This window comes from Martes martes (assembly GCF_963455335.1).
Source record: "Martes martes genome assembly, chromosome: 7".
Lineage (NCBI taxonomy): Eukaryota > Metazoa > Chordata > Mammalia > Carnivora > Mustelidae > Martes > Martes martes.
In genome coordinates, this window is record NC_137894.1 from 14112550 (window position 1) to 14137507 (window position 24958).

Consider the following 24958-nt stretch of genomic DNA (forward strand, 5'->3'; position numbering starts at 1 on the left):
TTTTTGGTTGAAAGAGCACCTCTGTGCCCATTGAAGGGCGTTGATCCGAAAAGACAGAAAGGACAAGTAAAATCGATTTGAAGCGACCCTCTCTGTCCCTTTCACACCATTCAGAAACTCCATTCCTTCTAAGACAAAGACCAGCGCCTTGGGAATTCTCAGGGAAAAAGGACTCCAGTCCCACAAGCCTAAGGCACTTTTTAAAAATCCTCAATATTGCCCTTAAAACCGGCTCTCGGTCCTGTGTCCCCCGCATGTGGGTTTCACAGACACCCCCTCCGAAGCGTCAGGCAGTAAGGCTGACAGCACCCCACTTCTGTGCACTTTCGGCCTTCTGGCCAGGCCAGACAAGGCTTTTAGGGTTAGTGCAGCCCTCACCTTTGACCCCCAAGATCGGAGTGACTGCCACGCTACAGAGCGCAGAGTTACAACTCAGGCCAAAGTTAAAACAAAACAAAAAACCACTTCTCTACTCCCCACCCAGGGAAGCCGGTTCTGGTTCCGCGGCCTGAGCCACCTTTACCCAGTAACCCCCTCCACCTCAACTTTTTTTCCCCCCCTTCTTCTTCTTCTCTTGCCATGAACTGCCCTAGCCACCTCTGAAGGAAGGAACTTAAGTTGTCAGGGGAGCATGGCTGGGTTGCGGTGGGTGAGTTGTCCTCCATAAGGAAACCGAATGCCAGGTTATCCGCCGGGCGCCCAGGCTGGGGAAGACGGTCATCGATCAGACCTGGCAGGGAAGGGAGGAGGGAGAAGAGGAGAGAGGAGGGCAGGGGAGGGGAGAGGCTGGGCCGTGATCACCTTCACCTGCTCTGAGCCCAGCCCCCCTGTTGAACTATCCCTCGACCTCCTGCCAGGATTAAAGGGGGCGGGGGCGGAAGGGAGGGGGCACCCCCCGAGTTACACAAGTGGCCTCCTTCTATAAGAGAATGAGTTCACCACCTCCCCAGAGAAGCTTCACCATCCATCCACTCGATATAACTGATGAGACAAACCACAAGGAAAAACTTCTGTAGCCCATATTTATGGTATTAATGAATAGTTAAAAAAAGATTTACACTTCTTATGATCAATATTCTGAGTTATTTCCCTCAAAGTATATAATTACAGTGTCTTCAGAGTTTTCATCATTGTTTGAGGTGGCAAAACCATTTGTAATTTTCATTAGCCAGTAAACATGTAATTAACATTCAGCACTGTGTTTAACTTAATTCCTGTTTAAGACAAGGACAAGAAGCAGCCGAAGAGCGTTAGTTCCATTTGTCAAGTCTGACATACATCTTACCATAACAGTTTCCTAAAATAAAAGATCCGTGTTTCCCCATTATTCTTCTCTTAAAACAAAACAAAAAAATCCATTAGTTAAAACTGTATTAAAACTGCAAGAGGCAAGATAGTTTATTCTCAATTTTCTCTAGTTACTGTATTCCTGCTTCCTTTTTTCATTTGGGAGGGTGGATGAAGGGAGGGGGTTAATTAAGCATTCATTATTTGAAGACTTGAAATTGGGAACCCCTCCCCCCGAAAGAAATAGGTTTCCTCCTCAGGAAAGTTCTAGAATGGAGACTGGAAAAGGGGGGCACGGATCTGCAGGGGAGAGGGAAAAATCACTTGGGGGGACCTGAGTTAAAAGTAGAAAAATGAGGATTCCAACGGATTCCTAGGAAAAATGTTGCCCTCCTGTTTCAAGTTCTATCTCTGTTCCAGGGTGAGGGGAGCCTGTCTGCCAGGCTGCTAGGCTGCTGCTTTTTCCCCCTCCTCTCCCACCTCTGTTTTTTTCCCAACTTGCTTTAGGATTAGCCTCCATCCCTCTCGACCCCAAACAGTGGAATTTGGCTGTGCCTCGGGTCGTCTTGCTTTGCAATATCGCCTATAGTTGTTGGCGGTTTTCTGCTGCGGCTGAGCCGTTTTGCTCCAGCCTCCGACTAAACTCATTAAGTTGGGAGATTTTTTTCAATTGGACGGGTGTTTTTAAAGTCTCGTCTTTCCAGCCCCAAACAAGGTGTAACAACGCACTCTTCCTTCTAAGGAATGAGATGAGAGACAAGGATCACTCCAGACATCTCCTACCTACGGTTTGGGGTTTTTTTTCTTAAAGGCGAGGCTTGCATTCCTCAGCAGCTATGTACAAAGCTCCCTGAAACCTCGTCTCTCTAAAGTTAGTGTGCAGGGTTTTCCAAGGCTGAGAACGCCTAATACATGGGGAAGCACTTCCTTAAGGTGGAAGATCTCTCCCTTCACCTTTCCTCTTTTTCCCTGCAGGCTAGTGCCTACTTTTTATCAGTTTGCACAATCGCTTAGATAAACACCGAGGAGGAGATTCTCTTTAATTATCAAAGACACATCTTTTCAGGGGGCCAACAAAGCGTTTATTTCACCCGCCAAACTAAAGGAGAGTTATTCCAGTTTAGAAGGAAGATGCAAGCGGTTTGGGACCTTGAACAAGGCAAATATGGTTTTGGTATGTTTACTTACAGTATTTTTTTTCTCTCTCTCTCTCCTTTCTCACTTTTTTTTCCTTGTGCTGTGTGGGGCTGGGGATGACTTGGGGCTTTTCAAAATATCGGTTTGCTAACGTGTATGAAATGCCTAGGACTGTGGTTTCAGGGGTTTGGGGAGGGGGGGGACCGTCAATTCAATGCATTGCCATATTTTATTACAAGTGTGTGATAGGAGAGGTGGTGGAGGGGAGAAGAGGGGGAAAAATACAATTGCAAAGCTGCCAAAATATGATTAAACCGAAGCGTAAAGACTGCGGTGCCTCCCCGTCTCCTCGTCCTGTCTCCTCAAACTCATTTCCTTCGATAGAGCAAACTAAAAGCCAGTCCTATAAGCGTGTTTTTTCCAAGCAACTGACGACTCGGTTTTTCTAGCAAAGGAGCTGCGAGGCTCGCACGAAGTATCAGAATTTACTGTTCGATTTGCCTCTGCGCTTTATTTTGCAACCTTGTGCAACTGACAGCCAGCCAGGCAGGGAGGGAGGAAAGCTCTGCCCGGCGCCCTCGGCCGCGGCTCGGGGAGGAGAGCGCTCGGTAAAAGCTAGGAGGAGAATCGCGACGAGAAGGGTACTCACCATCGGGCGGGGTGGTGGAGCTGGCGTGCGGATTTCAGGCAAACGTTTACCTTTTTGCTGTCTATTGCAACCGCGTCGGGCTGACTTAAGAAGCAATTCTGTGCTCTGTCCAGAACGTTCAAGGAACGGTTCCTCATTTTTAAAAAGCCAGCGAGAGAGACGACAGAGACAGAGAAAGAAAAAGAGAGGAGGGGGTGAGGGGGGACGCACATAAACCCAGTTCAGGGGGAAAAAAAAAAAAAAAATCATCACCTCTCCGCCAGTGACTCGGGAAGCGCAGAGGTGGCGAGATCCGAGTCCGGTCCAACCAAGCCAGAGCCAATTAATTTTAAATCCGGAAGAATTATTTAGATTAAAATGTACAGAACTTTCATTCTGCTATGCCTACGTGAGCTCAAAGTCGTTTCCCTTTAAGAGCTCCTTTTCTTTTAAAGTTGAATTTTAGGCAGCGAGGACTCTTACACTAGGGGGCAGACAGATACTGTACTTGCTCCAATCTTAAGCAATTTTTTCCCTCCCAGCATATGCTCTGATTTAGCACTGTAAATTTTTCAGAGGACCCAACTCTGACAGCCCCTGGTGATTTTCAAAGTACCACAAGCCAGTGGTTAAAAATTGCATTGACTTGGAAGTTCAGAGGGACACAATGGAAGCCCCTTTCCCTATTCATGGAGCTCCAGTGTGGTGGAAGAGAAAAACACACACGGACTAGATTGAGGGAAAGGAGGAATTCAATGAATCCTGGTGGACAGAACTGGTTTCTACTGAGTTCAGAGCTAAACTCGGCATTTGCTGGGGTCTGTATTCATATTGTGATTTAATTTGTGGAGAATTACAGCCGTCAGGCCACTTTCTGCAAGAAAATCATATTCCTGGGTGGGTTTACTTTTCTTTTTTTTTTTTTCTTTTTTCACCAGAGTAAAACAAATGTTTTTCCAACTTTCCCCGGCCAAATTAAAGCTTGCCATTCCTCTCATTAAAATAAATTTACATCTACAATAAAAGACTGGGCTGGATTTTTTTTTTTTGAACACGACATATTGATATTTATCTGTTAGTCTTAGAGCTGTTTATTCAAGGGAAATGAGCATCTCTGAAGAAGATATTTTAAAATATTCCGGCCCCCCCCCTTTTTTTTCCCTCAGTCTGCAGTCTTTCTCTTCTTGTATGCAGTAAAATTAACTATAATTGATAGGGTCATTTATTTATTTATTTGGAATTTTATTAGCATCCCCAGAACTGAATGAATCCTAAAATGCAGAGTGAAATACCTCTGATTTCATGTCAGCCCTGTGGTCATGTGTGTAGCAGGCTTCAGTTCTGTAAGAGATGAGGAAATTCTTCATTTTAAATCTGAGGCCATCAGAGCGCACTTCAAATACCAAAAATCTCTAAGTGTACCATGGAAGCTCTTTCTCCTCAAAAACTTCCCACTTCACTTCTGTAAAAGGTGATCTTGCTATGGAAGTGTCTGCACTCAAAAGGCGAGATTAAGATTTCCCTACAATCAATTATTCCCATCTTCTATTAAACTGAGATGGGTATGCCCATTAGATTTCCTATTTCAACACAGCCCCGCCACATCTCTGCTGAGTTTGCCCCTAATCTACTGACATTTGTAACATTAGGCAATCCCTTGAATCCTAGGGGTTGAAAGGGAAGGGGGAAAAAAAAAAAACACCTTCTCTGAAATGATTTCTTTTCCATCCTTCTGTCCTCTTTAAGAGAAAGTTATATTGTGTCTCTAATCAACCTGAAATTCTCAGCCTGCTTCTCTCTGTGGCAATCTCATTACACACCAGGTTTATGATAGTTCAGTGTCCACTATGTTTTTTTGTGTTTTTTTACAACTTTCAAATAATCCCAGCACCTGCAGCTTTAGTGAAATACGTGATTTCAGCAGAGAAGGGGTGAGGGCTAAGGTTTCAGGAATGAAATGTAAGGGGTGGTGGTGTTTCTCCTTCCCTAAAAACTAGCCCCTGTCTGCCTACATCTTCACTTAGTACCTACCTTGTATTCTGCCTGTGTGTAAACGGTATTGAGTGCAAAATGCACACCAGCACAGGTCAATTATATGTCTGGTTTATTTTTTTTTTTTTAATCTTTCATCTCGTCGATTTTTTTGAACTATCAAGGATGCTTTCCTGTGGTCATTAATTTAGCCTTTATATGTGTTCATGTTTCCTGAAGCTCAGTGTGTTTTATGTCAAATATTTTAATTGTTCATAAACCTGGTTGGCTTCCCAGATTATGGTTTTTCTCGGTGCAAAAATGTGTATGATGGTGTCAAAATTTTGTTCCATAAATGTTGAACAATCACAATTCACTAACTTCTCATAATCAAACCAAAAGGCTACTACGTTGAAATATAGTGTATTCTGTGGGGGCAATTCTAGATGTTTGATGTTTAAAACCAAACGCTCTGGAATCCAGAGACACATCCATGTTGATGACTTTAGCACACTGAGCGGAATGGCTCAGGCTATGAAGTTGTTCTGACTGCAGTGAATCTCTCGAGATAGACCATGGCATGTGTGTGGTTTTTCTGAGTTGTGCTTGGTATTATTCCCAATTTGGAGCAGAATCTCTGGTTGTGTTTTAATGACTGTATGGATGCTTAAAAGGAACTTGAGGAACAATGAAGTTCGTACTCAACTGTTCCATGACCTAGAAGCACAGTCGCTGAAGTCTTTGTCTGTGTACATTGACAAATGTGCATCTGATACATGTGCGCTTACATGTGTGTACAGAGGGTAGGCACAGGGGAGCCTGGGAAGCTGCTTCCGCTTGTCCATCAGCGCGCAGAACGCTCTATTCACCTCTCTCCACGACTGGGTGTGTGGCAGGACGCTGGGCTGTGAGTTAGCTATAACTAATGAGAGAGGATAAAGTTGAGGAAAATTGATTTTAATTGCGTCATGACAATGGGATGAAGTCTACTTGTGCTTCTCAGCATCCGAGATGCTTTATTTGAGCAATTAAAATGTCAGGCCACATACCTGGGAAATGTTAACCCTACAAGGAAAAGATAAACGCTAAACAGCTTTTTTTCCTCGAGAAGGGAAAAAAGAAATAAGCCACGAAACCAAGCAAGTGGTCAGAGTCGATTACGAGAAGGGTCTACCATCACCCGGATTTGACCAAATCTTTCGTTTGGTAAATGTCTCCAAGCTCGGTTCGCGGCACCTTCCTACCCCCCTACCCGCTACCCCTCTGCAAAGAAACCGGGGAACTTTTCTCTTTCTCTGGCATTGTGGGCACAAAGATGCGCCGGGAGTCCCGGGTGGTGCGCGAGCGACAGATTTCGTGGCATCGCCAAGTTGCGGGAGGCGAAGTCCTCGATTCCATCCAAAGCCTCTCGCGGAGCCTTTAAGAGGCGTTGTGTGTGCGCGCCGCGCTCCTCTCCCCGCTGGGGCGGAAACCTCCGGTGCGGGGTGCAGAGAGCTCGGGGGCCGCGTGCCCGGGGCCGGCCCGGGCCCATCCCCCGCCTGGCGGTGGTGCCGGCGCGGCCGCCCCCTCCCCGCCCCCCTTGGCCCCCCGCGCTCCCCGCGCCGCTGACGCTACGCCGCTCGCGCTAGGACCGGGCTGAGCTCGCGGCCGCCATGGCGGGGCCGCCGCGCTCCGGCCAATGACGACGAGGGGGCGGCGCGCGCGCGCCTGGCCAGGCCAACCCCGGCTGCTGCCTTATAAGGCGCGCCGTCACCATGGCAACGTGCGCTAAGTTGCAGCAGTCGTGTCAAAGTTCACTATATAGAGAGCTCAGTGAGCTGATCGCGGAGAAGCCACTTCTGCCAGCCCCGGCGCCTATAAATCGCATTCCCTCCCGCGCCCCCCTTTTTAGCATATTTGATCACTTTGATTCTCTGTTCTTTTCTCTCCGCGGTGTGTGTGTGCGTGCGCGCGTGTGTGTTTTCTTCTCCTCCTCCTCCTCTCCCCGAGTTGCCTCCTTTCTCCGGGTGCCGTGCTGCCTTTTTTCCCTTCTTTCATTCTTTCTCTCCGTCTTTTTCTCCCCCCTCTGCGCACGAAGGATGTGCTTCTAGGTGGTGATCTGCCCTCCTCTCTCTCTTTTATCATTTCTCCCCCGCCGCCGGCGAGTTGACTCTTTCCCTATGTGTGTGAGGCGGCGGCGGCAGCAGCAGCAGCGGCTCCGGCGGCGGCAGCAGCGGCAGCAGCGGCTTCAGCGGCGGCGGCGGCGCTAGACGCGGCGGCTCCGGGCCCGACCCGGCGGCTTCGGCGGCGGCGGCGGCGGCTCCGGCGGCGGCGGCGGCCAGGGCGGCCCGCAGGGAGCAGCGAGCGGCCTCCATCCGGCGAAAGCGGGCGGCGGCGGCCAGAGCGAGCGAGGCGCTCGCCGGGCGCCCGTGGCAGGCGGCGGCGGCGGCGGCCCAGCGCCAGGACGACGCCGCGCAGCGCCGGACGCGGACCACTTTCATGCTGATTCCCCCGGACCCGGGCAGCGCTCCGGCCACTCCGCGGGCCGCCGGCCTCCGCCCCGGCCTGCCCGGCTTTCTGGGCGCGCCCGCGACCGGCGCCTCCGCTCTCCCAGTCCTCCTGATTTCGATGGCTTTCCTGAATGGCTGACTGTGGGCTGCCCTGGACTTGGCCCCCGGACAGTCGCCTCTCCTCCTCCTCTTCCTCCTCCTCTTCCTCCTCCTCCTACTCCAACTCCTCGGCACACCAGCTCTGAGAGCGAGAGAGTGAACGAGAGAGGGAGGGAGAGAGTGAGAGCGAGCGAGATCTTTGGAGAGATTTTTTTTTTTTTTTTTTTTTGCCTCCTACTTCTGTCTTGAAGCCAGACAATCGACTTGCAGCTCTCCCTCCCCTCCCTCTCTCTCCACGTTCTGCTCCCACTCTCTCTCCCCTGGCCCCTTCCCCTCCCCTCCGGGCGGAAAGCCCCCCGAAACCAACAAAGCTGAGCCGAGGGAAACAAACAAAACAAACACACCGGGCCAGACAAGCCATCGACAAAACTTTGCAAAAGCAGAAACAAAAAAGGAAAAACTAATCAACCTCAACCAACCAGCCCCCGAGCCACCCGGGGCGCCCTCCCGCGCCCTCTCGCACCCTCGCACACACAAAAGGCGGCGCGCCGGAGCCCGAGACCCGGGAGCCGCCGCCGCCCGCAGCCAGGGGAGCAGGAAGTCCGGACGCGGCCCCCATAGATATGGCAATGGTAGTCAGCACGTGGCGCGACCCCCAGGACGAGGTGCCCGGCTCGCAGGGCAGCCAGGCCTCACAGGCGCCGCCTGTGCCCGGCCCGCCGCCCGGCGCCCCGCACACGCCACAGACGCCGGGCCAAGGGGGCCCGGCCAGCACGCCGGCCCAGACGGCGGCCGGTGGCCAGGGCGGCCCCGGCGGCCCGGGCGGCGACAAGCAGCAGCAGCAGCAACACATCGAGTGCGTGGTGTGCGGGGACAAGTCAAGCGGCAAGCACTACGGCCAGTTCACGTGCGAGGGCTGCAAGAGCTTCTTCAAGCGCAGCGTGCGGAGGAACCTGAGCTACACGTGCCGCGCCAACCGGAACTGTCCCATCGACCAGCACCACCGCAACCAGTGCCAGTACTGCCGCCTCAAAAAGTGCCTCAAAGTGGGCATGAGACGGGAAGGTATCGGCCTCTCATTTCTCCCCACCCCCCCCCCTCGCCTGGGGTCCCGGGGCCCTGGGTGCGTTTGGCTAGCCTGCTCTGGGTAAGGACGCAGAAGCCCCAAGCTCTTCTCTTCGTATTGCAGTTGAAAGGGGTTTTATACTAGAAACAAGTTCTGCACTGGAACCCAGACCCCCAAATCCGCATGCTTTGGCCGACTGATTTCCTCCTCTACTTTCTCTTCGGGCTGTTTCATTTTCTTTGCATTGATTCCGAGTTCATTCGAGTTCGCCTTTCTACGAGGGATGGGGTGTTGTCTGTTGTTGTTTCAAAGCCTGGTTTACTTCTCTGCCTTTCCTCTCTCTCTCTCTCCCCTTGTTTTTCCTGCATGTTCAACATATGTCCCTCCTCCCCACCCCTCTCCCCAGCCCCCACCCTCTCAAAAAAAAAAAAAAAAACCAACCTGAGATTGTACTTTTGTACAGGAGGTTCAAATTACAAATGGCAATTTTATGCACTTCGCCGTATTAACGCTGCTGCCCGGGCAGCGCTCATGTGACCCTCCGTGGATTAACATTCTGCTAAAAAAAAAAAAAATACCTCTGTTTTCTTTTTTTCCTTTCACTTTTGAAAGGAGGAGAGCGCGCTAGGGAGCAGGGAAGGGTGGGCGAGGGGCCCTCGGCGGCTGCTTTCGCTCTGCGCGAGTTGGGTCTTTGTGATATAAAATTCGCCGAGCGCCGTGAGCCGTGCTCGGCCAATGGCGCGCTCGGCGCCGGGCGCGGGCTCCGGGCTAGGGCGAGCGAACGCCGGGCTTTCTTTGTGTTTCTGCGAGAGCGACTCTCCCGGTCCGGCGTCAGATAACAGCCCGAGCCCCAGCCTCGCCAGCTCTCCCCGGCCCTCTCGGGCCCTGCCCGGGCTGCGCCGGCGCCGGCCGCCTGCTCCCCGCCTCTCCCCGGCTTCCTCTCGCCTCGGCCGGCCTCTCTCTCCGCCCTCTCCCTCCGTCTCTCTTTCTTCGAGCACACTGATTAGGCTGCCGCCAGACCTCGGCTTTCCGCTCCTCTCTCACCGGGGGGTTCCCCGCCGGGCTGAGGCTGCGGGGTTTGGGGGAGAGTTGTTCCGGGGTGGCCGCAGGCCGTCTGGGGTGAACCCTGGTGTCTTTCTGCAAAAGCGTCTCACCCTCCCCCCCAACCCAGACTCGCCCCTCCCGCTCCCTCTCCTCCAATCAATAAGAAATATCAGCTGTTTAGCAGTAAAGAAGAAAGATGCCCCCAGAACGCTACCTCCCGCCCCCAGTGCCGGGGACCCCGAGGCAAAGCGGTCAATTCTGGGTCCTCGGCGGCCCAGCCCCGAGCGGGCCTCGGAGGCAAGTGTGCCGCTCTGGCCGCCGGAGCCTGCTTGGGTGGTGGTTTGAGAGCAGCGCTGCCGGGCTCCCGGCGACTTCCAGGTCTGTGGCCCTGGCGCGCCGGGGAAAGGGGCAGGCCTGCCGGTTGTGGCGCGGCGCGGGGGTCTGGGTCAGGTGGGGGTTGGGCCGGGGCGGACCCCGCCGGGGGAGCTGGGGGACGAGGCTGGTCATTAACGGCGGGGTGTCTCCTTTCCTCCCCGCAGCGGTGCAGAGGGGCCGGATGCCGCCCACCCAGCCAACCCACGGGCAGTTTGCGCTCACCAACGGGGACCCTCTCAACTGCCACTCGTACCTGTCCGGATATATTTCTCTGCTGCTGCGCGCCGAGCCCTACCCCACGTCGCGCTTCGGCAGTCAGTGCATGCAGCCCAACAACATCATGGGCATCGAGAACATTTGCGAACTGGCCGCGCGGATGCTCTTCAGCGCCGTCGAGTGGGCCCGGAACATCCCCTTCTTCCCTGACCTGCAGATCACCGACCAGGTGGCCCTGCTTCGCCTCACCTGGAGCGAGCTGTTCGTGCTCAATGCAGCCCAGTGCTCCATGCCCCTCCACGTCGCCCCGCTCCTGGCCGCCGCCGGCCTACACGCCTCACCCATGTCTGCCGACCGAGTGGTCGCCTTTATGGACCACATACGGATCTTCCAAGAGCAAGTGGAGAAGCTCAAAGCACTGCACGTCGACTCCGCCGAGTACAGCTGTCTCAAGGCCATAGTCCTGTTCACCTCAGGTAGGAAGGAGCCCTGCCCTCTCAGTCCAAGGACTTCTAGCTCAGAGTTAGGGACCAGAGAACTTGGGAGTCCCCAGCCTGAGCCCAGCCTCTCCCCCCTCCCAGCCCCCTTGAAAGGCCAAACTGTTGAGAGCAAACTTGGGAGTGGGAACTCTGTGTAGGTGCTGGGCCTCACCAGGCCTGTCCAGGGCACAAGAGAGGAAGGCTGGACTTCAAGATGATTGCTCCAGACACAGGCTCTCAAAATGGGCCATGGGAAAGCCTCTTGAGCCTGCCAGGCTGGGATGCATGTTCCTGCTCCCTCCCTTAGCCTCCGGCCTTCTGGGCCAGCTGGGCCTGTGCTGTCTCCCCTGCCCCATGGCTCCTTTTCTGTCACCCTGGCTGAGCCTCTAGGAGATGCCTCTGGGCACTGGAGCGGTCCTGGCATCATCTCTGCAGGGGAAAGTTTGCCCCTGCAGGGGAAAAGTTTGTCTGCTAACTCAGTAGGAGTTGGAGCTCCAGGCACATCCAACCTGAGGGCAGCAATTTTAAAAATCATATTCTTATTAAAACAATGCAGACTGCCAGGAGAGGAGGAAGAGCTGTCAGGAAGGGACAAGAGGAAGAAAGGGGCCATCGTAGGTGTCCAGAATGTCTGCGAGGGCTGGAAGACTCTGGCCTCCTGCTTCCTCTGCCCAGGCAAACACTTAAGGCAATTTTCAAACAACCCAAAGTGTATGCCAACTGGGGCTGGATATGAATGTTGCCAGAGATATAAAACCATCATTGACTGCATTATGAAATCTAATTAGTTTGTATGTAGTTTAACCTGTGTGAGTAATAGATCTAATATTAATTAACTCTTGAGGCCAAATGATTTTTGAAGGTGTCTGGCTTTCCACTTTGGGCCACACCTGAGCCTTTTGGCTGCCTCCAGGCTGAGTTCAGCCTACCCCAGGTGGGTGGAAATCACCTCCTCCGCCTTCTGGGTCTAAGTTGTCAGCTGATCCCTTTGTCATGCCTGAGAGGGGAGAGGGGTTCCCAATTCAGAATAACAAACATTTGGGTGTTGGTAGGGCTTGGAACCTAGAAACTGCAGTTTTTACAGCTTGTAATCTGGACACTGGGAGTGCTGAGTAGTTCCTGTGGCAGACAAAAAGATCCACAATCTCTCCCTTATTGTTTGAAGGAAATCTAGGGGCCCAAGTCATTAGCTCAATTGATGGCAGGTTCTGAGCCCTTAACCCACTGTCTGTTATACTTTGCTGTTTCTCACACATCACCCCCCCCACCAACAGCCACCCCAAATTCTGCCTTTGAAAGTCCTCAGGTAACCAATGGAAGGGCAGTGTCTGGGGGAGGAAAAGCTGTGTGGAGAGAGGCTTGGATCTGGAGTATTTTCCTCAGGGGAACTGTCATAACTAGAACATTTGCCGGATGCAAATGTGCAGGCAGGATATTCCCATACCCCACAACCACCTTCACCCCCATCCCACAACCCTACTACGTCCAGCCCACGAGCCCAGATGATGGGGGTGTTGTTAATTTCTCAATATCATTGTTAGCTCTCAACCTTACCCTTGGTCTTTCAAGGAAAGAAATGCCTGATACTGTCGTAACAGTTTAATTTATTACTATTTGCAAAATGTAGAGGCCTGTGTGGAGAATGCAAATCGTCTCACAAAGAGATAAAGGTCCCTCTTATCTGATTCATAGGGAGACACACAGTGTACCAATGCAGAGGGAGGGAGTCCTGTGCAAACAGATCTTTTAATTCCTGACCACAGACACCTATGCGTTCTTTACGTGCAGAGTCCTAGATGCACACAGGAGGAAATTGCATATGTGTTCTGGTTCTTGGGGTGGAGGTAGTGGCGGCCGTTTTCAGATGTCTGTTTTAAGGATTCACAATATGCATGTGTTCACCCCAGTCTTGTCTAGGGAGCCCAAAAAGGTCAGGTCACAACCTGCACCGCCTTCACTGAGAAGCCTCTCATTTCAAAGGCACTTACTGTATTTTTCACATATCCGAAAGAGAAAAGTGTTTTCCTGAAGATAACAGGGGAGGGGTTTCTTCTTGGACGGACCTGGGTTTTATAAATAAATAAATAAATAAATAAATAAATAAAGGGGGGTAAGAGAAAAAGGGAGAGAGAAGAAAAGGGGGGAAAGAAACAGCTCAAATGAACAGAGAGATCACAGTTTGCATGGCTGCCCTTCAATAGGGCTATACTGACAAGATCAGTTTTAAAGGGCCACTTAAATCAGTTTCAAAGACTGGAGAAAAAATGAGTCGCCCTCTTTGGGGAGAATCTGAGGCTGGGTCGTGGACGCCATTACTAGAGGCTGGGCCAGGTTGTTGCCCTCCCCCCCCCCAACTATATAATTATAAGCCAAACTATTATTTACAGACGAGGAGGGGGAGGAGCCCTGGCAGTTTTGGTTTCATCTGTTTGTCTGTCTGTTTACTGACTTGAGCCAGATTTCACCCAATGCACTTTGCTTGGGGCCTCCCAGGGACCCAGCCTGAGGACTGAGACAGTGAAAGCCTGCAGTGCACTGAGCTTGTGTTTGACTTTAAAGCAAATACCCCAGGATCATCTCCTGCTCTCCCCGCCACCACCACTCCGCTCCCCTTCGCCCAGGTTTTTAGCACAGAGGCATTTGCTCCAACTCCGGTCGGGGCAGTTTGACAGCCCTGTACACACACCTCATGTGACCCTTTTCAGACCTCTTAATCTGATGACTGAATTCTCCTTCCCCGTTCTTCTTTTTCTTCTTCTTCTTCTTCTCCTTCTTCTTTTTTTAACTTTCTTCCAGATGCCTGTGGTCTCTCTGATGTAGCCCATGTGGAAAGCTTGCAGGAAAAGTCCCAGTGTGCTTTGGAAGAATACGTTAGGAGCCAGTACCCCAATCAACCAACGCGATTTGGAAAGCTTTTGCTGCGCCTCCCTTCCCTCCGCACGGTCTCCTCCTCAGTCATAGAGCAATTGTTTTTCGTCCGTTTGGTAGGTAAAACCCCCATCGAAACCCTCATCCGGGATATGTTACTGTCCGGCAGCAGTTTTAACTGGCCGTATATGGCAATTCAATAAATAATAAATCAAAATAAGAAGGGGGCAGTGAAACAGAGAGAAAGAAAAGGCAAAAGACTGGTTTGTTTGCTTAAATTCCTTCTGTTAAGAAAGGATATAAAAGGATGTTACAAGTTTGCTAAAAGAAGAGAGGGGAAGAATTTAATGGACTGTGAATTTCAAAAAAAAAAGACTGTCAAATGAACTTTTACAGAATGCATTAAAAAAAAAAAAACTCCTGTGTCGGTCAGAGCAACTTGCTACTTATCATTTTTGTATAAAAAGGAAATTAGTCTTTTTCTTTTTTTGGTAAATTTTTGAAAAATATTGCTAAAAGTGCATTTAAGGAGATTGGGAGAAAATTAGCAGAATGGAGAAAGTAAGTCTTTTTTTTTTTTTTCCAAATTATTAATTGTCCTGTGTCTATGTACCTCTAGCTGTTCTTTTTTGTACTTTTCTGGTTCCAAACCAGTTTATTCTGTGGTTCTATAATAAGTTTTGATATAATCTTGGCTTCTTAAAAACTGTGTATCCTTAAAATATTATGTTCTGCAAGAATTAAAACTGAGTCCATGAAAATATCATAGGAAGACATAAAACTTTAAAAGGCAACTCAGAGATGATGGAAACGCACTTAGAAGTGGTGACCAAAAATTTTAGGCGAAGTTGAGCACTCTTAATTTGAGAACTGGAGGAACCACATACACTTAACTTCCCCACCCTGCCCCCCCAAAAAAGACACCATGACAAACCTAGCTTTTTAAAAATATTTTAAGAAAGAGAATGAACTGTGGAATTTATTGGCAGCCAAGGAATGTGTCCAAGACACATGCTGAGGTTTTGAATAAAAAGTGAACTTTTGTAATTTGAATTGGGTCCCGCTTAGTTCTTGAATTGTTACGAAAATCCTATATCTGTTTGTATATTTGCAAACCCTTTGTATTATAATTGTTGATATTTTCCCTTTTTAAAAAATACCATTGAAATCAGCATGACAAAATAACACTGTTGGCACTTATAGGTAACGTGATTGATTCAGTATCTTAGAGTTTACAGTTTGTGTTTTAAAAAAAACTGAAGGTTTTTTTTTTTAAGTGCAACATTTCTGTATACTGTAAAAGTTATAATAACTGAACTGTTTGGTCGAGTCTTTGTGTGTTATATTCCAAGGAAAATTGAAAGTATTCAGAAATTAAAATATTATTTGATATCTGAAATCTGTTTGGCTGTCCCCACTCACTGTCTTTCTCATCGAGAAGAGCCCCTGTGAGCTCTCGCTGAGCCGGGCCCGGGGGTCCATTTGTTTACTGCCCTCAGTCAGTTTGTTCAAAGGTGGACTAGTGTATTTGCCTGTTTAATTTGGGCGTGGGGGGGGGGAGAAGCTGAAGTTAATGGTTTATCTATGGTTTAGGAAGTGCCATACTGATATAGTAAACCACCCCCATTCACTTAATCCTCCTTTTAATTAAAAATGGATTTTCCAGGAAAAAAAAGGCCCTTATATTTGTCACACTTAAGTGCCTGCTTAGGGAAGGTATTGTGGAAAGTATTAGAAATCTTGAGATCAGTATCTATTTTATGATCAGAAAAAAATACTGTTTTGTATATTTCTGACAGTTAAGCGGAAGACAGTTCTAGCAAGCTAATCACAGCATTGTAAATAGAGGCAGTTGTTTGCAGTGAGTTTTTCCTTAAGTAGGTTTGATTTTTAAAAATACTCTGTGGTTCTCATCTAGCTTGGTTGTTGAGAGGATTTCAAATTCAGTGATGTAGCTTAGAGTGCTGAAGGGTCTGTTTTTTAGTGTATATATGATAACTTGCCGTTCGCCTGCCTTTCCCCTCCCCCCTTTACGTTCATTCTGTGAGAGCATGACCACAGGTCAAGGGAGTCTTTTCCACTGGAGTTATGTACATAAAAACACATCGACATTTTGACATTTCGGATTGTGTAGATACAATCTGTACTGCTCTTGGGATCCTTTGTCCTTAGAAGCCAAATTAAGGAAAAGAAGAGAAAGAAAGAAGGAAGGAAACTTTACAGAGTATGCTGATTTGGAAGTAGTAACTTTTGTTTTGGAGCCCCCCCCCCTTTCTCTTTTCCTGGTTTGAAGGAAGCTCAGTGTGTGGGAGCTTCCAATTTTGTTCTTACTGAGGCTTTCCAGCATCCCCTCCCCACCATACTTCACTATGTTGTGGTTTAATTTTAAGAGCGGGTGGGTAGGGGAGATGGAAGAAGAGGGATCATTTTGTAAAGTGTATTAAACTTTGATACTCAGTTCCAGTCAATACATGCAGACCAGAAAAATCTGTCTGATTTGTGCATTTGAGCAGAGTCCTCCATCTGACCCCCAGCTTCTTTCTGTAGATATATACATACATAAATACAAGTATGTTCTTAGGGCAGAATATCGCTGACCTTTAGCTCGAGGTTTGTTGTTTATTTTCTCCTCTTGCAAGTGCTATCCATGTGAGTGTGTGAAGTTTCTCTAATAAGTAAAACACAGGCCCCTTTCCTTGTTTGTTTTGTGTTAGTTTATTGTAAACAGCCATTTGTTGTAAATTATTATTGGCATTAAATTATAATTTATGATTTTCAAAGCAAAAGACAGTCCCTGTTTTATTATGGTTTAAGCATGTGTTCTAGTCATTGGAAATCTCTCTCTCACTCTCTCTGAGTTTCAGCAATGAGCTTGGGGTCTGCAAGGCAGAAAAACAGGACCCAAAATTTTTCAAACGGTTAAAACAAAACCCCTTGTATATGTTTAGAGTGGCTGGAGGAGGATCTGTTTAGAGTCTTGAGTTTGGTTTAAGTTTATTGCATTTAAAGAAAGTTTTTCTTTTCACGCTGAGTTAGAACAAAAGATCTTTGCTGCAACTGAACTGGACAAAAGACGAGGGCTGGGACCCAGCGAGTGCGTTCTGTGTGAAATTGACGAGATCTTTAAAAAAGCTGCTAAACATGGCGACTCTTTCCCTTTAAGTGTCTCTTTTTCCTTGCTGGTTTGTTTTTTTTTTTTCCTTTTTTTTTTTTTTTTTTTCTCCATCTGATCTGAGCTCGCTTTATTTCTTTTCCCAACCCGCTCCCCCTCCCTCCTCTTGGCGCTCGGGGGTGTGAGAGAACCCAGTTAGACGCGAAATGCAACAATAGTCCGAGGAGAGAGAGAGAGGCGATCGCTGCTTCTCGCCACTTTCAAACAAACCTGGGGGAAGACTGAGCTGGGGGTGTGTGTGGCAGGGGAAGGGGGGGGGGGGTTGGGAATGTAGCCCGTTCGCTCGGCTCGCGGTCGCCCTGCCTCGGCCTTTCAGCATTAGTCCTCTCCGGGCCGCGAGGGGCTGGGGCTCAAAGTTAGCGGGCGAAGTCCGGGGCTGGTTCCGCGGAGACCGCTGCGTTTGCATCCGGCCGGCTTGCAGGGACGGGGGCCTGGAGTTGGCAGCAGCAGCGGAAAAGTGCCTGCCCCCCCCCAGCCCCCGCCCCCCACTTACGTGCGGCGGAATTCCGCCAGCGCCCCCGGAAAGTCCGGGGTGCCGGGCGCGCGGAGCTGCACTCCCTGGATGTGCACGAAGCGGCGACAGGCGGGGGGGCCGGGGCGGGGGGCGGTCAGGGGGAGCTCGAGCGTGTGAAACTCTGCCTCGAAGCTCGCTTTTGACTTGGTCCTATGAGCTGAGCCAACATGGCGTCTCCCATTGCACCGCGAGCGCCGGGCTGCCAGGCACTGCAGGGCCGGGTAATAGAAAACACATTGGTTACCAAAAAGAAAAAAAAAAAAGGCGGAGGGGGGGGGGGCTAAAGGCCATTCCATCTGCAGGCAGAAAACCCTCTTTTAAACTCTTGCTGGCGAGTGAGTGCGGTCCTCGATTGTTCTGTAATTAAAGCAGAAGTCGTAGGGGAAATATTGGTAACGCAGTATCCCCTTCTCTCTCTTGCCACCCCCTCCCCTTGTAATTAGGAGAGTTTATTTCATGTCTCCCTTCCCAACAGGAGCCAAATTAGGAAAAGCAAAAGTCTGTATCCTCAAAGCATCTGAAATGTTTGAATGGTAGCGGGGGAGGGGGAGAAGCCAGTATTTACAGACCTGGTCAGTGCTCGCGCTCATTAATGCAGGGGCTGCGCCGGGGTTTGTGCGGGCCGGGTCCAGCTGGGGGGTGGAGGCTGGGCCGCGGACCCCGCCGGGCGTGGGCAGAACTTGCTGCTTGCCTGTCAAAGTTACCGCAGAGGTGGCTTTCCGGGCCGGGAGCTGACTGGGGGGCGCGCCGCGGCCGAGGGCGGGTTCCGGGCGGGTGGTCGCGGGCCCTAGAAATGTGTGAGCCTGCGTGGACGGCGCCCCTGGCAGGAGCACGCCCGCAGCGGAGGATCGCCTTTCTTTAATAGGTTTGAGCGGGCGAGGCCGGCCGGGACAGACTTGGCCTCCCAGAGAGGGTCTTCGGAGATCCTCTGGAGAGACAGTGGATGGGCCCGGGCCGAGCTCTCAGCGGATGGGGGGAATCGCCCCTGACATCCAGTTCCAGGCCCTGCCCGGGTCTGGAGACCCCTACCCTCAGCCGCCTGGGAGGGGAGCGAGGTACTCTCTGAATTCTGGGCCTCGTCAAGATTTATTGAAGTTGGGTCTTAAAAAACGTGCTTCAGATGATTTTTCCCATTTTCTCAGATTTCAAAGGCTCCCTGCAGTGCGGCTGCCTAATTAATGGTGAAATTCAACTAAATCTAATTATGCAGTAATTTTAAAGCAGTTAGTGCTGGGCGTTGGTTTGTAATAGGACCCCAGTTTTTTAAAGTTTGCTTACTGTGTTGGTTTAGGGGAAAGCCATCTTTTGTATGGCAAAGAAAGACGGGGAAATAGTTTTGCTGCAAGAACCACAGGGCTGAGAACCTCCCCCACCCCCTCACCTCCATCCCCTTCCCAGTCTCCTGTCTGCGCGCGCTCTCTCTCTCTCTCTTTTGCCCTCCCTCAAGGTCCAAAACTGAGCGAGGTGCTCACCGAGCAAAGAGACCCGTTTTCATAGCCAAAGGCGAAAGAGAGAATTTTTCATAAGGAGACACAAAGGGGCTTGGGATCTGCTCTCCTGGACCCATCTGTAAGTGCCCGAAAACAGGGGACTCTCATCTCTAATAGAGAACAGATTTCCTCCCCTTTAACATCCATTGTCATTAAGGCGAAAAGCTCACTCTTGGAGTTATAAATCTTATCGTCCTTCTGATAACACACTTGTAATAAGTTAGCGTCCTATTCAAAGTGAATTGTAAAACTGCCTCATTTAATATGGCATCTGTGTCATTAAAACTTTTATTATTTTTTTTCCCCCTCGCGTTTTGCAGGCCTGGCATTCTGTCGAGCTCTGAGGTGACTGTTGGGCCTCTGGGGTAGGGCCAAGGGGGAGAAAGGTGTGAGAGATGGGCTGCCTGGTTTCAGCCTCTGGATCTTAGTCTGGGGTGAGAGACCCCTGAGGCAGAGAGGGTCTGGGGGGGGTGCTGTGTCCCCCTTTCCCATCCCCCGGAGCGGCCCCCTCGAAATGACGTTCCTTGAAAGAAACATGCTTGTGATTAGCTAAGCAAACACATCTGCTTTCGGAGTTGGGCCTTCGTTAATTAGCTGAACAAAGGGCCGTTTTGCTTTTTACCTTTTGCTGGGGGAAAGTGTGTTATTTCAGGAGTGTCGCGGGCCCTCCTCTTTTCAATTGCAGCCACGACGTTAATTTTATTGGGATTACTGATGGGAAATGAGGTGGCGCAGGCTTCCGAGAGGAAAAGCTTGATCATTACCCCCTTTGGAACTATATTTTTCCACCAACCTCCTGCTCGCGAGGAGGGGGTTGGGGGGGTGCAAACTGCGCAGCAAGTTCGGAGCAATTGGAATCAGGCTCGCGGTACGCTGATCTCGGGTGACAGAGCGTGTGTTGGAGCTGAACTCTATAATTTGCGCTTCTGTTCCTTTATTAGCCCTGGACAACGAACTAATGAGCTTTGGCCCAGCACAGTGTCACTTGTATTTATTTTCTTATGGCAACTTTGAGATAGCGGAAGTGTTCTTACCAAGAGCCAGGGAGGGCCGGGAGTCCTGACCGCTGCCTTCCTGGCCCAGGTCGGTGGCTGCGTCCCAGGGGAGCGAGGGCACTCGCAGAACTGACGGAGCTTGGCTACTGGGCCTTTAGAGGCCTTGGGGGCGCTCGGGAAGGCTTTAGGCCCTTGGGAGGCCCAGGCGTTCCTGCAAGCCCAGCTCCTGAGGTTGAGGTCGAGAGACACATGCTGGGCAAGTCCAGGACAGGTCCCCAGGCACGAGATCCTGGAGGTGCAAAAGTGGCCTGGAGCCCCCCTGGTGCAGGAAGGAGGAGGGATCCATGGGCATGGCTAAGTCAGGCCAAGGAGCCCTTGGAGCACTGGGGCTATCGGGCTGATGGCTGCGGGGACTGTTTTGTGCTGAAGGAAGCCTGGCTCAACTCTCTGGCTTACTGTTTTGGGGAGTGAGAGGATGCTTTAAAGGAACTCTTGGGGTCCTGAAGCGTGATGGCTCCTCTCCCCCTGGTTTGGCTGTTCCAAGCAGTCTCAGTTGGAGAGGCCTGGAATCCAGTAAAGGAGAGGTGGGGGGTGGGGACAGAAAGGGGTCGATGGAGGCAGCGCAAACCTCCCTTGTGCCCTGGTAGAGAGAAAAGGAGACCCCCCCACGCTGCCAAGTGGGTGGAGGAGGGGGGCGCCAGGGAAGGGGAAGCCCAGGGAACTGCCAAGTGAGTGGGGACTTCTCTCTGCTCCGCAGCCGGAGACTTCCTGCGGCTCCTGCCTTGTTCCCCGCCAGGCAGCCTTTGCTAATAATGCCCGGGCTCCGTGCCCCCGCCCGCCCCATCTCTCCTCGCCTCTCCTCGCCTCTCCTCGCTTTATCCCTCTGCCTCACTACCCCCCTCCCCACCTCTTCCTTCCTTCCTGCAAATGGGTGTTAACGTGGGTCTTTATGTTCTGTCTATAACTAGGATGTAATCACGCGCCCCATGCCTCTCTCTAAAAGCATTTAATAAATGTCTATTAAAGCGCTACAAATGTAAGATGAATTTAGTGGCGCGGCTGCCTCCCTGAATCCGAACGGTAATGATGGATTTATCAACGGGGATTCGCCTTCAGCACAGCGAGGGAGGTTTACTCAGCAAATATGTCGGCGAGCACCCACCCAAATACAATCATTTGACCCCCCGCAGGCGCTAGCTGCCTCACCCTTTCTGCCGGGCCAGCGCCGAGCAGAGAGGACCAGAGGGCCATCACCCCTCTCCTGGCCTCTCGCCCCCTCCTCTGCCTCCTCTTGGCCTGCAGGTCTCCTGGCTGGCGTGGGGGACCTGCCATGGAGGTTTGGAGGTGGGGAGCTGGCGGTGACCGTGTTAGATCACAGGATGGAGTGTGGGCTGTCTTGGATTTGCCGGGAGACATCAGTGGGAGCTCTCCTGACCCTCTTGGTTTTGAAGGGGTAGCAGTTTCAGTCTGCAAGTGAGCTCTTGAGTACCCTGACTTTGACCAAATATTAGGTCACGGGATCTTCGCTGGTCGCGCAGCCCAGCCCTGGGCACTGTTCTAGGGGGTGGCAGCTCCAAAACAGAGACCTCGGGCCCCAGGCCCTCAGAGAGGCCCCAGTGTGCCCAGAGCGGGGTGCCTGGTGTACCCACCTTCCCTGGGTTCCCTGAACCCCGCCAACCCAAAGCAGAGGCGGCTGTAATCCAAGGTTACCGTGTACGCTCCAAGGCAGGGGCAAGACTCCCATGTCTCTTCCCCTAAGCAGATCTGGCTTCTCTCCCACCTGCCCCAGCAGAGCCCACCTGGCCGTTTTCAAGTTTTTGTGGCAGTGGATTTTTAGAATTTGGTTTGGACTGTGATTGTTAAGGCACACCGTCCCCAGTGGCCAGCACCTCTTTCTTTTTGTCTTTTATCTTTCTTCTCGAGGAGGAGGAAAGTGCTAGCCTGTTCCATCAAGCCCCGTTCACATTTGCTTTGGCCTCTGATTTCTCTTTCTTCTTTGGAAATTTCATTGAGATGTCTCTGTACTTCGCTTGTCAGTTATCTTTGTTCCTTTTAAATAAAGGGCTTTTAAATGGACTTATTGCTCCCAGCGTGGGTTCCTCTCTCTAAATGTTAGAAAATTGTGCCATCTACCCGCTATGCTGAGTACTGTCACACTCGGAGACCTCGGGGACCTCCGGGCCGGCTTCAATGCTGCCGTGTCAGGGGCCGCCGGCAGCAGGAGGAGGGGGCGGCTCACGTGGATTTTTACAGATCTCCGCCTGCAGCCGGCCCGCGTGGCCACGCCAGGGCACGGCCCGCAACCGGCGCAGTCGCCAGCTTGCTGGCGGCCTCGAACTTGGCGGCGGTGGCTGCTCTCCGACCGAAGCGCAGGCGTGGCTGGGACCCTTCTCTTCTCGGAGATGCCCCGGGCTCTGGAAGGGGCGGGAGGCGGGGGGCGGGCGCGGGGGCTGGTTTAGATGGAACAGCCGCTGGGGGGTCGGGGAGAGCGGGGGACAGTGTTGGTGGGGGGAGCTGCCGGGGAGGGGCAGGGGGAGATTTCGTGGCGCAGCTTTGGCGAGCTCCTGCCCGCGTCCAACTCGCCCTCGCCCTCTCCCTCGGGAGAAGCCTGGCCGAGGCCGGTGGAGAGCAACGGCCGCCGAGTGGCTTCCCAGTCTCGGGGAGACAGAGAGGAGAGCTCGGGCCAGGCATTCTGGCTGCAACTTTCAGCTCTGTTTCCCAGGCTGGAGAAATTTCTGGTGTCTTTCGGAAGGCCAGAACTTGCTTTCCTTTAGGGCACTGTGGTTTAGATGGACCGCGTTTGAGCAAGTCAGATGGCTGATGTGGGGTCTCCTCACCCCGACCCCCCCCCCGCCCCCGGCAAAACGTGCCTCTCGCAACCGCAGGTTCTTTTTTTGAATGAGTTAAAATGGATTAACAGTTTAGATTTTATTATGTGGCTACCTCTCTCAGATGGCTTTTTTTTTTTTTAACCCATTAGGGGTATTAGCTAAGATTTCCAAGTGTCAGTTGGGTATTTATGCTTTGTGGGGGGAAAAAATTCTCCGATACGGTTTATGACTTTTATTACATGTTTCACACTGTTCGAGAAATGGAGTTTTAAACAACATACAATTAAATCTATATTGCTCTTTGGAGAAGGGCCAAGGAACTCGACAATCAATTAGTTTAGATCTTTTGATACTTGTTGCTAAAATCAAAGTGTAAAACTACAACCTCCAGGTATAAGCTGCTCCCTCGTTTCCCCTGAGGTCATGGAGCACCACCGAGTAGGAAATGACAGTGCTTTTTCTTCCTCCCCAAGTTGTTTTTCCTGATCATTGTGCATGGATTAGTCTTTAAAGAATCAGGCTGTTTTCTAGGTTTTCCTTCTTTTTCTCCCTCTTACTGGGCTCTCTCATCTCCTGCTTTTCCATCCAGGTTTCGTTTTTCAAAATACATTCATTTTAAATTTGTATGATTTGAAAAATGAATTTTCCATTCACCCTCTCTCTCATCCACCCCCCCCCACACTAAGAAGGGAAATTGCGTTTAATAACCACAATAATACAGTGGTTTCTAGACAAAGCAAAATTATATTCTTTATAACCACAACATGATGGGGGTAGGAGGATTCTCTCTCTCTCTCTCTCTCTCTCTGTCTCTTTAAATAAGCAGCTTAAGGAGTATAATCTCTGCCATTGAACAGAAACTGCTTCCTTCTTGAAAATGCCACCATTCCCACCGCCCTAGTTGTCTCTGGGCAAATCCCCTCCATTGCCTGGCAGGCATCTGCTTGCCCTTGGTCCTGAGCAGGGATGGGGGTGGGCCTATGGAGATTCCAGCACTCAGGAGAAGGCTTCAGGGTCCTGCCCACCTGTACCAGGGCAGCTGAGGCAGGGCTGATTCCGAGTTCCAGAGAGGGGCTTGCCAATTTATTAAATAATTCTCACTTCCCCTCACCTTCTCCGTGCAGCCACCCAGAGTCCTAAAAGGATGGGGGAGGGGTCTGAAACTACACCTCTATCCCCCCTATTTCCTTTTCCTCTTTCCAGCCCATCCCCCACCCCCATCCCTTCACCAGCCTCATCACTAATTTAAAAACCCTGTGGCTTTAGGACTAAGCAGGCCAGTCATTGAACTGTCAATCTCCACCAGGATGGAATGTCTAGAATATCCTCTCTTCTCCGAAAACAGGTTCTAAACCAAGTGAAGCGATTGGGCAGAGTGCCATTAACCTCCCTCCAGAAGCCTTCCTCTTCCTCCCAGGGAATGAGGACCCTGGGGACTGGAGGGACCTTTGCCTCCATCCAGTGCGGTGGGCCTGTTAGGTCGCCTTCGACCTCACCGTTTGCCCATCCATATGCCACTGCCCTAATTGTAAAGAAGGTCTGGGAAACATTTTCTCTGTGCTAATTTTATATTTCCCCTTTCCCCCTTGCAACATTAAACATAATTTTGCGCTGTCACTGTCACTAAGACTGTGGTTTGTTGATGTCTCTACTTGGAAACACGACCCCTTCGCCTCCAAGAGGGAGTCCTCCCCACGCAGCCTCTGGGAGGCTCCTGCCCCACCATCCCGACTCTTGGGGTTTCCTTGAAAAGGCTGAGGGGGGCAGGGGAAAGACCACAGCCCTAAAGACCGGAAGGATCCCTACCAGAACCCCACGATCATTTCAAACCCTCTTTCCCTATGACAGCAGGAGCAAATGTGTTTTTGATGTGCGTTTGGTTGTTGGCTTGTTTGTTTAATAAAATCCCTGTGTATGCGTGTGTGTTTTAATGTCTCCATGTCTGTGACGTGTTACCACAGCCACTCCACTCTACAGATCTCCTTTTGAATTTCTTTTTTGTTTGTTTTTGGGGCTCTCCTCTCCCAACTTCCCTCTCTTTTCTTTAGCCCTCCTCCCCGCCGTCCCTACCCCACCCCCATATATTCTCTCTGCCTAAGCAATAATCCTCTGGCCCAGTGGCCACGTTCCTAGAGATAAAATCCATTTGTCCCTTGTGTTGCCTTGCCAAGGCCCAGTTATCCGGGGCCTTTGGTGACAGACTGGAACAAGAGAGATGAAGATATTTCTCATTTCCCGGGCCCTGCTCCTCCCTCCCACTAATGTGCCAGCCTACAGGGCTTCCACAGTTGAACACA

The 24958-nt window shown here is 50.9% G+C and overlaps 1 protein-coding gene across 4 annotated transcripts; it reads left to right on the forward strand.

Annotated features, from left to right (window-relative positions):
• Positions 1–2197: 2197 nt before the first annotated feature.
• Positions 2198–15062, forward strand: NR2F2 (nuclear receptor subfamily 2 group F member 2). Of its 4 annotated transcripts, none has more exons than XM_080808497.1 (3): positions 2198–2461; positions 10261–10788; positions 13588–15062. In XM_080808497.1, the coding sequence occupies exons 1-3, from the start codon at positions 2419–2421 to the stop codon at positions 13860–13862; spliced, it is 846 nt and encodes a 281-aa protein (XP_080664623.1). In that variant the 5' UTR covers positions 2198–2418; the 3' UTR covers positions 13863–15062. The 4 variants fall into 4 exon arrangements, with proteins under 4 accessions (XP_080664623.1, XP_080664622.1, XP_080664625.1 ...); XM_080808496.1 differs by lacking the exon at positions 2198–2461 and adding an exon at positions 8086–8676; XM_080808499.1 differs by lacking the exon at positions 2198–2461 and adding an exon at positions 8709–8758.
• The last annotated feature ends 9896 nt before the right edge of the window (positions 15063–24958 follow it).